Source organism: Ammospiza nelsoni, chromosome 9 (genome assembly GCF_027579445.1).
Source record: "Ammospiza nelsoni isolate bAmmNel1 chromosome 9, bAmmNel1.pri, whole genome shotgun sequence".
Taxonomy (NCBI): Eukaryota; Metazoa; Chordata; class Aves; order Passeriformes; family Passerellidae; genus Ammospiza; species Ammospiza nelsoni.
The window spans coordinates 30193617-30206367 of NC_080641.1; the positions used below are offsets into that span (position 1 = coordinate 30193617).

Here is a 12751-nt window from a genome sequence, read left to right on the forward strand (position 1 = left end):
CGCGGGGTCGCAGGGGGTTCCGCGGACTCTGCCAGCCCCCGGGGCGAGCTACGGGGGGAGCCGGCGCCACCGCGGACAAGCGCTGCGTGCGGAGAGGGGAGCTCGGCTGTGCCTTCAGGAGGCTCCGAGATGCCCAGAGAAGCCCCGGGGATGGTTTAGAGCCTGCTGCGGACCCGAGATGCCCAGAAAAGCCCCGGGGATGGTTTAGAGCCTGCTGCGGACCCGAGATGCCCAGAGAAGCCCCGGGGATGGTTTAGAGCCCGCTGAGGACGCTGCTGCCTGGGCTGGGCTGTCTGACAGCGGCGGCGCTCCGGGCGGGCTGAGGCCGCACGGAAACGCCACTTAGGATGCGAAGCCACAGTGTCAGAGAAGCTGGGGTTTTACCTTTTACCGTGTTCCTGCTCTAGTTTGTGTTGGCAGGGCTCGCCAAAAGGGTTTTATTGCCCGCTGACGTGAGCTTAACAATGCGAGCTCCCCAAGAGCGACCGGAGGGATGATAAATTAATTGCCCTCACACCTGCACCATTTTTTTTTTTACCCCCCAGTTTGATATTACAGACAGTTCTGCACTAAGTAGAAGGTATGGTGCAATGCCAGGGACAGCCTATGCTAAATTACAAACAAATCCACCCACACATTACTAGAGAGTAACTATAACAAAGGCTGAAAAGCGAGTTTTAGCAACTGGATTAAAGCCAATTCAATCCTGGCACAAATTGAAGCTATAGGTATGTTGTCAAGATTAGTTCCACAGCGTTCATGTCTATTACAGTCATATTTTAAATAATGATATCTACATTAGATCAAAACAGGAAGGATCTGATCCAGAACATGAAGAAAAGGTGAAAAGCTGCACGTGCCCCACATCTCAGGAAGTTCACATTCAAGTCACAGCTTAAGTTTCTGTTTGCCTTCTCACAGCCTCTCTGAGCCATTCGAGGTGGGTTTTATCCTCCAACGAGTGAGAGACAAATTAGGGAGCAGATTATTTTACTCCTTATACTGCCCGGTGATAATATCTCCCTCCAGAAGTTGTTTGTTGCTGGTTTCCTTGGTTTTTTTTCTGCTGATTCTGGAGCCGATCGGGACAAATCTCTCTGGTTTAGGTGGAGTATCTTTATCACTCGTGAGAGGAAATGATCAGGATTAACGAACTGCTTTCTGCAAAGACTTTTGACAGACCTGCACGGCAGAGGAAGTTTGGTGGCATTTTCTGGCCAGGCAGCTCTACTTGCAGGAGGCCTGCAGCACTACAGCTACACTTTACTTAATTATTTTGCTATGTGGTGTGATTAACAGAAGATGGAAGCTTTATTCTGAACCATAAACCAACAAAAAATTAGTGTGAGACTGTTGTAATATTTGCAGGTCTAATTTTGCACTAAGTTAGCAACAGGTAACACCACCAAAGCCTGTGGATTTTAGGCAGTAATCAGTCACAAAATAAGTAATTTATAAGCCATCTGACTCAATAATCCAAGTCTTACATATAAATTCCCTCTTTATGCAGAAAAGCGACTGTATTTGAATAAACAGATGCTATTTGCATACATATATTTCTAGAGCTAACTTTGAGGGAAGTTATAATTTATATTTTTGCTTTTAAAAAACGGGGGGAAAGGAATGGGAAAAAGCACTACTGCTTCTGGACGAGAATTACCACAACGAGGCCCTTAAAATACACGTGTTTTTTCTCCCCTTTAGTGGGAATGGGAGTGGAGGGTCAGTTGGTAAACTGAACAAAGCTGTTTTCCCTGCTTCGTGTGTAGGCAGCTCACACTTGTCACCTTTGTAACACTCGCAAACAAGCGTGGATGGGGGAATCAGTACAGGAAAATACAACTGCAAAGCAAAACGCAACCGAAGCTGAGAGGAAAGCCAGTTAGAGAAGTCTGGTTTCGTTCAGCTGCAGATCCACGGCTGTAGAACCGGCTCTGTGAGACGGCGGCCGCCCCGACTCAGGCCCCGGCCCGGCTGCCAGCCGCAGGTTCCCCGCGCAGGGCAGCGCTGCAGGAGCTGTACCCACCGCAGGTTCCCTCCCGAACGCACCTCCCCGGGCTGTCTCGCCTTTTTGCATTCAAAAATCACTTTCCCGTGGCGTCCACGCAGAAAACAGACGTGCAGATTGCCCCTGCGAGCGATGGGTTACGTGTGCTTATCAGGGAGCCATGACATCGCTGCTTACCTCTCGGAGGGTTCGCTTGGCAGAACGCAGTCCTCCGAGGCTCCCTGAAACCTAAAGCAATCCAGCCATTGAAGCACTTTAAGACACTAAACACTGTTAGGCAGAGTGGCGGTGACATCCCCGTGCTGTACCATCCTCACTTCTTCGCCCTGGGAAGGGAAAGCGAAGTCCTCGCGTCTTCTTGGTGCCCGGGCGCGGCTCCCCTTCAAAATGGCACTTTCGAATCAATCAAGGACACCAGAAACGCGGGAAGCAAGGAGCGCTCTCGTGGACGGTCGCCTTCCACCGCTAAGACAACTTGACATTGACCCTTCATCCTTGACCTTGTCCTCAGGACGGGAGAGGAACCCGCGCCGCTGCCGGGGCGGCCCGAGCGCGGAGCCGCTGCCCGCGGGGCGCCCGGCCAGGGCCAAGGGGCCGGCACCGGCACCGGAGCCGGCTCCGCTCGCCCCGCGGGCAGGTGGGGACCGCCGGGGAGCAGCTCCGGGCAGCGCCGCGGCCCTCCCGCCTGCCCAGCGCCCCCGATCCCGCTCCTCCCGCCGGGGTGTGGCGGCTCCCGCTGCTACAGCCTCCTTTTCCTTTCATTTTCCCCCCCTAAGCCTCAGCAGCGCTGCTGCTAAAAGCGGCAGGGCCGCGCTGGCCGTGGCGGAGCCGTGCCCGGGCTGCGCGGCGAGGGGACGGCACCGGGCGCCGCGGAGCTGCGGCGGCGGCCGGAGCGCGGCGGGGCCGGGCGAGGGGCGGGCGGGAACCGCTGCAGGCCTTCCTGCCCGAACTCCGCCGCGCCTCCTTAAATCTCTGCCGTTAAAATGTGGGCGGGTGTTTCAACTCAAAAAGCGCTCAAATTTTTTTTCTTTTCAAAAAAAGCTGATGAGGTTAAAAAAAAAAAAAAAAAAAAAAAAAAAAAAAAAAAAAAAAGAAGGGGAAAAAAAAAAGGAGAGAGAAACCGGCTTCGTGTCCTTAGGAAACAGAAGTAGCGATTGTTTGCGCTTAAAAAAGGGGGGAGCGCAAAGCCGCGGGCGGAGGCGGCGGCCGCGGACCGGCAAGTGCAGCTTTATTTCGCGAAGTTGGAAGAGGAGCCGAGCGGGGCTGTCAGTGCGGCTGCGAGCGCGGCCGGGCCGGGGCAGCGGCGGCACCAGCGCAGCCCCTGCCCCCGCCAGGAGCTCTGCCCGCGCCCCGCGGCCGCGGCGGGAGCAGCGCCTGTCCCGGGGAGCGCCCGGCGGAGGGCGGACAGCGGCGGCGGAGAGATCCCGGCCGAGGGACGACGGCGGAGACGGCTCCGAGCCGCGGCTCCTCCACGCCCTGAGAGCGGGCGGCGGTTCGCGGCAGCCCCCCCGCGCCGCCCGCCGCCCTCCTGGATGCTCCGGAGCCGCCGCCGCCGGGGGCGGCCGCCGGCCGGGATCGCGCCCGCCCGCTGCGCGGAGGCTGCGCGGGGCCGCGGGAGTGAAGCTGCTGCTGCTGCGGCTGCGGGGAGCGAGAGCGCCGAGGCAGCGAGCTGGGAGCCCGGACAGCCGCCGCCGCCGCGCCCGGCCCTCCGCGGGCGCGGCTCGTCCTTCCCTTCCCCGCTGGGCCCGGACTAAGCCGACGGAGAGGGATGAAGGGGGGGATCCCGAGCGGGAGCTGGATGCACACTGCTACAGGAGACCTTTCCTCCGAGCTGCTGCTGCTGCTGCTAAGTTTCAGAAACCGGCTGTGAACAGGGTGGGTTGTCTTCTTCTTCCAAGACCTCAGGTCTGAGTGAGTCTCCGGTGTACGTGTATATGTTACCTATAACATATACAATATCTTGCCTAGCTGTTAATCTATTCCCCCCCTTCCCCCGCGAAAGTGGCCAAAGTCTTTAATAAGAGTTACTCTATATGTGGAAGCAAAGAAATCTTGCTTCAAGTGGAGCTGCAGTTTTGCTGAATAATCACGTGTGAGTTAGGGGCGGGCTCTTGGCAAGGAGGTTTTTTACGAGTATTTACTACAAGGTCTTACTCCAGAAGATTAACCATCCCAATCCTTCTGTCAGTCTCCGATGCCATGCCTGGTTAAAAAAAAAAAAAAAAATCTCATCTTTTTTCCGATCGTCAGTCACCCTAAAGAATGGCCGAGCCTTCTGGGAACGAGCTGGCGTCCGCGGCTGCCAAGGGGGACCTAGTGCAACTTACTAATTTGTTGCAAAAGAATGTAAACGTCAATGCACAAAATGGATTTGGGAGGACTGCGCTGCAGGTTGGTATCCAGAGAGGGAGAAAATATTTCATCACTGGTACCTACGTGACCCGGGTTTCCAAAAAAGACAACGTTTTAAGCAGGCTGGTGGATGAAATTCGAGTGGTTTTTCAAACTCGTTGGATGCCATATTTTATAAGTTTAGTGGCTCCAACTCCCTAAAATGACGTACTTGAAATAAAACTGGTCAAAACCATTCTTTCAATCGGGGATCACCCTCAATGTCAAACGGGCTACGAGTTTGCTAATATTTGCTAACTTCGTGGGGAAGAGGCAAGGAGTGAGAGAGCTGAGATGGAAAGAAATCAGCTTAGGTGAGCAGGATTTCATAGCAGGTCTGTAAACACAAATGTTCTGTTCTGTCTGAAGCTTAGGATTTTTATCTTTTTTTTCTTCCTTTTTTTTTTTTTTTTTTTTTTTTTTTCCTGCAATGTGCTTTTAAAGCGTGGCTCGTCTGGGTGCTGGGGTCTGCTGTGGATGGTACTTTTCCTTTATGCTCTGTTTGTGGGAATGACCTTTCTCATTGGGAATCATGCTGCTCAGAAGCGAGGACCTCCGATGTACATTAAGAGCTAGCCCTGCGAGCCAGGGTTCCAGCTGAATCACTTGCTTTTTCATTCATATTCAAAACTTTAATATTTGCTTTTTTCAGATCGGCTGGCAGGGCAGTGCTTCCATTTATTTCCTTTCTGATCGTATAGGGTGCTGTGTCCTAATTTTTAACTGTATAGTTGTGCAGGCAGGAGTTGGAACTCGTCCAACTGCTAAGTATTGTAGCTGATGAAAGATTTTGCTTTTAATATTATCAGATAATGATGGCAAAAAGGCTAGAATACCTTCCAAATAGTGAAAGATGTGATTTATAATTCCAGAGGGAAAATAAGTGTGGCTATTTTTACTTAAGTTATAAGTAATACAATGTGGAAGTGGAGCTATAGGTCTTTTTCATTTCACACATTAGTAAAATTGTTTTTTAACCCCTCTTCCCCCTTCCCCCAAAACCATGGTAATAATTTCTGAAAGTGGACTTTTAGATAGCATAGAACCTGTGAGTGTACTCGAGATATTTACAGATTTTTGGCTTAACATCAAAATGTTAAAGCTGGAAAATAAGCACCTCTTGCTGATAATGCAGGAATGACCCTTTTTTGATAATTTCGCTGAAGCTGGAGATCTGTGAGCTCCTCGCTGTCCTATTAACACCTAAATAGGGCATCGCATGGCAGTGCAGGCACTTGCAGCAACTTTAAAGAGAGTGAAAGGGTTTAAATTAAAAACTTAGACAAGCTAAATTCTTTAAGAAAGCAGGAAACATTTAGCTAGTTGATTTATCCTCAGGACAAGGGGGCTGAAAACCGATTTGTCCTACAGGAATGCTGGACATTTTTTTCTAAAAGCAGCTAACTGTCCATGTCCTGAATTAAGGTATATTTTACACAATTACATAGCATCCAGCTGCATCTGTGCCCTAACAATACTTCTTAGGGATTATAGCAACCGAGCTAATGAACCACCACAAAAACCAAAACAGGAGAATCTGCCGACTTATTTTCAATATGTATCATCCTAAAATGTGCTGTGGGTGCCTGGCCACGCTCGAAAGACTTCTCTCTCAGTGCACTCTGCAAGAGTGAGATAATCTCTCTGTAATCTCTCTCTCAATTACAACGGAGAGAATGCTCCTATATTAATGTCAATGAATTTATATTTTTCCTCTGCATTTATGTTTAATTAAACAACTACTCGGCTTGTCTTGCTCTGTCCTTTTTATTTCTGGTGAAGTGTACCTATGCAGGCCTCAAATACATCTCCTGCCCTTATGCTCTTCGTCAGATTTATTAAATTAATGCTTTTTACTTCTTCTCCTCCCTCCCCCCTAACATTATTTTGCAAAATATAGGAGGCATTTGCTGTTCAGCTGTAGCCCACGGCCAAAAAGCACCACCTTTTTTTGGATTTTCTCCCCCTCGCATCTTTAACTGAAGCCTTCAGTCCCCTGGCCTGAACACTGAAAACTCTCACTTAACCCAAATATATGTTTTGAATTCACAAATAATACAGCCTGGGCTCTCAAAAAGAGATCAGAATGTCCGGTTTTTACTAAACAAAGAGAGATCACAATGATCTTGTTTTCTTTTACATCGCTTCCATCTCTGTCAGAAGTGAAAGAACTGGCTGGAAGTCGGGAGCTGGAAGCCTTGGGGCACAGAGAGATCTCTTTCCCTGAATCCCAGCCTGTCTTATCTGCACTTCTGCTCCTGTCTGTGGTTATAATATGCTGGGCTGCTTTACACTTCAAACACTGTACATAAATGTATTTATTATATCTTGTTTTTCTTAAAAAAACTTGATATGTATTTTTCGTCAGGAGAGATTTTCAGCAAACCTCTGTAGAAATTGTACCTTAAGCTAAATCTAATGCACTGTAATGCTCGTTTATGCTGATTTTTTTAAAATTAATCAAGATTTTCAAATCAATGTGTGAATCTCTCTCTGAGGAAATAGAAAAGAGTTGGGGTTTTTTCGAATTTTGTACTTACAATGACATTAGTTACAAGGACAGGAAAATACTGCCTATAGGCTAGAGATTACACAATATACATTACAGTGTTCATTTTTGGAAAGTGTGCAAACAAAAAATTGGGAATTAGAAGGAAATCGGTGCAAGCAGTTAAGTTACAAATAAGAGAGATTTGTGTTCTAATTATGATAGTTTTATGGTGCAATTAAGAAAATTTGAAAGAAGCTCTTTTTTTTTTTTTTTCCCTGAGAGAAACAGTCAGAAAATCCAATTATTGTTGTTGTTGAATATTTTTTTCAAGGGATGATTTAACAACAGAACATAGCCACAGTTTACTTATAGAAAGGTTGTGAAAGTATAATATAATATATTGATTTTAGAAGACAATTTCTGTAACTTTGAAACATTCCTTTTGACTTTTCCTTTTTGGGTGACCTAATGAAACACAAATATTGGGGAGAAGAATTTCTTTTAACATTTATGTTTCTCAACAGATAGAGCTATGGTATAGTCCAAATATTTGTTTTATGATAATGCACAGACAATGTAAACACCTGAAAGCTTGTAAAAACACATTCTACATTTGCTGTTGCTTAGGTAAAATATCTGTTCCTCAGAGACCCTATATTTGCTGTTTAACAAGATTAAACAGTAATGCAAAGGTCTCTCAATACTTAGGCAAATAAAATCGAACTATACTTAATTTTTATATGTTCAGAAACTGAGATGACCCTCGTTAGGGGAAATAAAAAAAGAAGCTGTTATATGCCATTCTGTGCTATTTCAGGCATTAACCTCTCCGAGGCAGAAAGCTATGACCACCGAAATGATAACATCTCTCACAATTTCACCGAGTTCACTAACAAATACATGAAAAACGAGACGTTCTGGTGTGTCATTAGCTCTGTAGCGAGTCTCCTCTGTCTGCTTTAAATGAGAATTGGGCTCTGACAAAATCCAGGGCTGAGCAGGAGGACGGGAGGCAGTGCTGGAGCAAACCCCCACCCGCGGTATCCAATTCTCCTCTCTCTTTCCCAGGTGATGAAACTCGGCAACCCCGAAATCGCCCGGCGGCTGCTCAGCAACGGGGCGAACCCCAACCTGAAAGACAGTACCGGCTTCGCCGTCATCCACGACGTAGCCAGGGAGGGCTTTCTGGACACTTTGCAGACTCTGCTGGAGTTCGAAGCCGACGTTAACATCGAGGACAACGAGGGCAACCTGCCGCTGCACCTGGCGGCGCAGGAGGGCCACGTGCGGGTGGTGCAGCTGCTGCTGGCGCGCTCCGAGTGCAAGGTGGGCCACCAGAACAAGCGCGGCAACACCGCCTGCGACCTGGCCAAGCTGTACCGCCGGGCGGCCGTGGTGGAACTGCTGGAGGCCAGCAGCAGCGCCGTCCCCCCCAGCATGGACTGAGCCCCGCCACGACGGCGGCTCCTTTGGACCTGAGGGTGTGCAGACTGCTCGGGGTGTTTCCCTCCTTTTTAACAACGTTTGTTGTCACATTTTTATTTTCTTTTTTTTTTTTTTTTTTTTTTTTTTCCCTCTGAACAGCTGGTAGTGTAAGTCTCGAGAAATTCCAGAGGTGGGTTTTTAGACAATGGAAATGTTTTGAATCCATGCTCCCAGCAGTTTCCTTTTCCACTTTTCACTTTCACACATACTCATCCGTGTGTATGTTGGTTGCTCATATCTAGTTTTCCAGTATCAACTTTTACAATTTATTTTAGGTCATTCGTATCAAGTCATTAATACAAGAGCTAGTATTCATTCACTTGCTTAATATTGCTGGACCTTTAAGAAAAGGAAATAGTTTACTGTGATTTCTCCCACCTCTCAATGCACCCCTCCCTTCTCCTCACTCCCTCCCTTCCCTTTCGGTCAGGCTCAAGAGTCTGAGGTCCTGTTTTAGCTAAAAACATCCTTTTAACAAGGGGTCACCTGCAGCCCCTGCACAGGCAGAGCTGGAAGTCAAAGGCTGCGTGGCCAGAGGACAGTGGATGGCGCTTAGATGCTTTAGGCAGTAACTGCATTTTGTCACTAACAAGAGCTTGTAGAACTAGGTCACTTACTTTCTAAATTTACATAACACTTTTCCTCTTTGTGTATTTAAACTTTCACCAATCTGGTTTTGAATTTAGTTACCAGAAACAGTATAAGCGATGTTTCTTCGAGTGCCAGAGGTTTTAAACAGCTCAGTTTAGTAGTTCGTGTTTACTGTGCACTGCAGAGGACGTTTTTTTTTCTAGTTTCAAAACAAGCAGCAGAGAACCATTGTCAAAGAGGACACGAAAGCTGCAATGCAACACTTCTGGTCGCTTCGTCTGCTGATTGCAGTTTAGATGTTCTCTAAGTAATATTTGCTTTCCACCAATATTCTGGTTTGTCTGGAAATAAACTATTTTAATCACAGCATCTCACAAAACAAGAACATTTGAATAAGGTGACATTTAGGAAGCAGCACTTTTGGTATTTGTAAAGTTAAGTTATTGTTTGCATCTAAAACACAATTTAACCATTGGAAATTTCCTATTGCAAAAGAGAGTTGAGAGTATTCACCAGACTGAAACTCATTTGCCTCTCCAGCCCCAACAGGAGCCAACGATGCTCAGCACCGTGTCGGGAAGAGTCTATTATGAAACTTTTAACATTTGTACAGGATCTACTTATTGGGCAGATGGGCAGTTTAAAGTGCTTAATTTTGAATAATCTACATTTCAGTCGTGCAAAATAGAAAGTTTTAAATCAATGCAAAATGAATACTACTTTAAATAGCACTTAAAAGAGGAGAGGGAATACTTAAGTTTAGTTTTTAACTTTTTTTTTTAATTAGCCCCACAAAATCAGTTACTACGTTTTCAAGTAAAAAAAAAAAATTGCTGAAACTGTCTGTCACATTTACTATAAGCTCTGTCACACTGCTGTGTTCTGATTAAAAACCTCTGTGAAATATGAAAAATTGTGCCACGATCATTAATCGGAGCAGCACAGCACATAAGCATTTTTGGGGAAATAACCCCAAAATTCCCGGTAGAAAGAGCACTAAACCACCTGAAATATTAAACCGAGCAACATATCCACAGGTCCCCGAGGTGAAGTGACCCAAATCGCTCTGTGTTGCTCTCCATCTTCCTTTCCTCGTGTCCTGGAGGATGCTACAAGCTTTTCCCTCTCCATTCCTCTCACAAAGAGGAAATCCGTGCTACACCAGAAGGTAATATCCAGCTTTCTCCCGTTTGGGTTTTTGTGTTTTTTTTTCACCCGTGCTCCTAAAAAACATCATTCCAAGCCCGTTTGGAGCTTTATCAGCATTTAATTTACGCAAAGGTGAAGTTTAAGCAGTGGCTTAATAAGAGCAACTTCTCTTCCGAGAAAAATGCCCCGCCTAGAAAGAAATAGCGGCTTTTATTGCGTGCCAGGAGTTCAGGGTTAAAGCCAGGACGAATTACCCCCGGCCATGCCCAAAGCCCCGGCGGCTGAGTCACGGCTGATAGTCTGGTTTAAAGGTGTGTTTTATCTGATTTCACCGCTGCGCTCTCTCTGCGAGCCCCTCAGCAAGACGATCAATTGAAATTCCTCGTTAGATACTTGGAAAACAAAAATTGCTGTTATCCCAGGAAGTTAATAGTTACTGCAGAGCCTCTAGGAAACCAAAGAAAGCAGTCAGCCGGTGGGTTACACCTTACAGGGTTTGTCGGTGACAAAAGGTGCCTGGTTGCTGGGGAATGGCTTTCCTCCAGAAGTCTTTATATTTACTGAGCGAGGAGAAAATAATATAATGCAAGTCTCATTAATAGAGGATCTTGACACCTAAAAAGGATTGTAATATCGCATGTAGTTTCAGAAATTGCTTTGGCGCTTTCCCCCCAGTATTTTGGCAACATCAAAAAGTGCAGTTTCAAAAACTCGCATATTCCTGAAAATGTCGACAAACATATTTACCCCGAGATGCAAAACTGCAGCGTGTGAGATTGAATTGAAGATTTTTGAGAGCTTTTATTGAGACATGAACCAACTGCCAAGTAAGTCTCCAGGCAGGAGCAGAGATCGCCCTGCAACAGCCCAGGAATCGGCAGCAAAGAGTGCAGCATCGAGATGAGAGGTATAAATAGAAACAAATACAGCAAGCACAGAAAAATGTGAAGAAATAGAGCATAAAATGTAGCTGTACCAGGATTCAGAGTGACCAGGCTGTATGAGGACACAACTGTGGGGCAACAGCCCTCTCCCCTATTTCAGTTACACGGATGAGCAAAGCTGTTACACTTGACCTTTGTTTCTAAATTATCCTCGGAACAACGGCGGGGGCTGCTGAGCTCCTTTTGGAAAGGGGCAGATCCTAAAGGCGTCCTACAGGGAACGAAGAGGGTTTCATCTGTGCCAGCAGCACCATGAGAGGGTGGAATACCCGGTCTGTGGGTGCTGGGAGAGAGGGGCAGAGGTGCAGGGCTAACCCTGGCACTGCCCTGCCCTTAGCTGGGGGAGAGTGAATGAGAAGGTATTTGAAGGTGAATTTTCCTCACTCTCCAGTGCAATAAGCCACAGCACATTTAAGTACAGGAAAATACTTTCTTTCCAGCTTTCACTGTGGGGAGAGCAAAGGAATCAATGGTTTATTGCATGGTGATGTAAGATATTAGCTCCCTAGGAAATGCCATGGCATTGTCCACATGAAGAAAGAGTTAACACAGGAGAAAACTACCACTTTTCATCTTCTAAAAGAAAGAAAAGGTTTTCTTCCACAAATATACCTGGGAATTCACTGGGCAGCCAGAAGCAGCCAGACATTATTATCTCCTGACTAAAGTGCTGAAATTCCCTCGAAAAAGCGAGGGCAGGAAAGCTTTTACATTTATCCGTGGGGACTGTTATCCTGTGCATGGAGGGGGGGGGGGGGGTGAGGAATTAAAAAAAAAAATTTAAAAAAGGAGAAAGAAAGAAGGAGAGAGAGAAAGGAAGATTTCTCACCGGCTCTGAGCACAGCCTGCCCCACCACAGAGGCACTCAAAATGTCGGTGCTGCGGGAGGCTCGGCGGGTCCCCGGGGAGGAGGGAGGGTCGCGCCGGCCGCGGTGCGGGCAGGTCGGGCGGGCCCCGGGGAGCGCCGGGGCGCGGGGCCGCGGGGCGGGGGGGCCGCGCCCGGCTCCGAAACCGTTACTTTGGCTCCTGCGGCTCCGCTCCCCTTGCTCTTCCTGTCCAAATAATTTTAAATTTACGCGCCTTAAATAACAGTCTGATTTTATTTATTTAGTTTCCTCCGCGGGCTCCGCCGCCGCTTCGCTGCGCCCCGGTCCCCGCCGCCAGGCCCGGGGCTGCCGCCGGCCGGGCAGCGCAGCGAGGCGGCCCCGGGGCTCGGGCACCCCGGCCGCCCCCGCCGCCTCTCTCCCGCCGCCGCCACTTCCACTGCGCCCCTTTTTTTTTTTTTTTTTTTTTTTTTTTTTTTTTTTTTTTTTTTTTTTTTTTTCCCCCTCTTTTCTCTTCTCCCCTCCCTTTCCTCCCTCTCCCCGCAGCCGGGACTGGAGTCTCCTCAGCGAAACTCCGGTGCTTTCGCGGCCGCGGTGAGTACAGAGAAGGAACCCGCGTCTCGCCTCGCCGGGGGATGTTTCTAACGCATCTCTGCGGCCGCTGCCGGGCTCCCGCTGCTGCGCCGGGCTCTCCTCCCCCGGCCCCGCGCCCGGGGATGCAGAAGCATCTTCTCCCACCGCAGCTCACGTAGAAGGCAAAACCAAGCAGGTTTGTCTCCAGGTTTCCTTAAAAAAAACGGGTAGCAAGGTGTATCTCCCAGCCGGAGCTTTTCATGCATGACCTTGTGTCTGATTTTAAAATCAGACA

General features: G+C 47.9%; 2 protein-coding genes across 3 annotated transcripts in view; one reads left to right on the forward strand and one right to left on the reverse strand.

The window, feature by feature from the left end:
• FAF1 (Fas associated factor 1) overlaps positions 1-2761 on the reverse strand; it is a 150400-nt gene extending 147639 nt beyond the window's left edge. Inside the window, exon 1 of the mRNA XM_059477802.1 lies at positions 2186-2761. The gene's annotated coding sequence lies outside the window, so the exon portion shown is untranslated. The remainder of the gene's footprint in view (positions 1-2185) is intronic.
• Positions 2762-3686: 925 nt separating this feature from the next.
• CDKN2C (cyclin dependent kinase inhibitor 2C) lies at positions 3687-9879 on the forward strand. Of its 2 annotated transcripts, XM_059478622.1 has the most exons (3): positions 3687-3883; positions 4259-4399; positions 7959-9879. In XM_059478622.1, exons 2-3 carry the CDS (start codon positions 4271-4273, stop codon positions 8334-8336), a joined length of 507 nt encoding a protein of 168 aa, XP_059334605.1. In that variant the 5' UTR covers positions 3687-3883; positions 4259-4270; the 3' UTR covers positions 8337-9879. The 2 variants fall into 2 exon arrangements, with proteins under 2 accessions (XP_059334605.1, XP_059334604.1); XM_059478621.1 differs by lacking the exon at positions 3687-3883 and having other exon boundaries at positions 3890-4399.
• The last annotated feature ends 2872 nt before the right edge of the window (positions 9880-12751 follow it).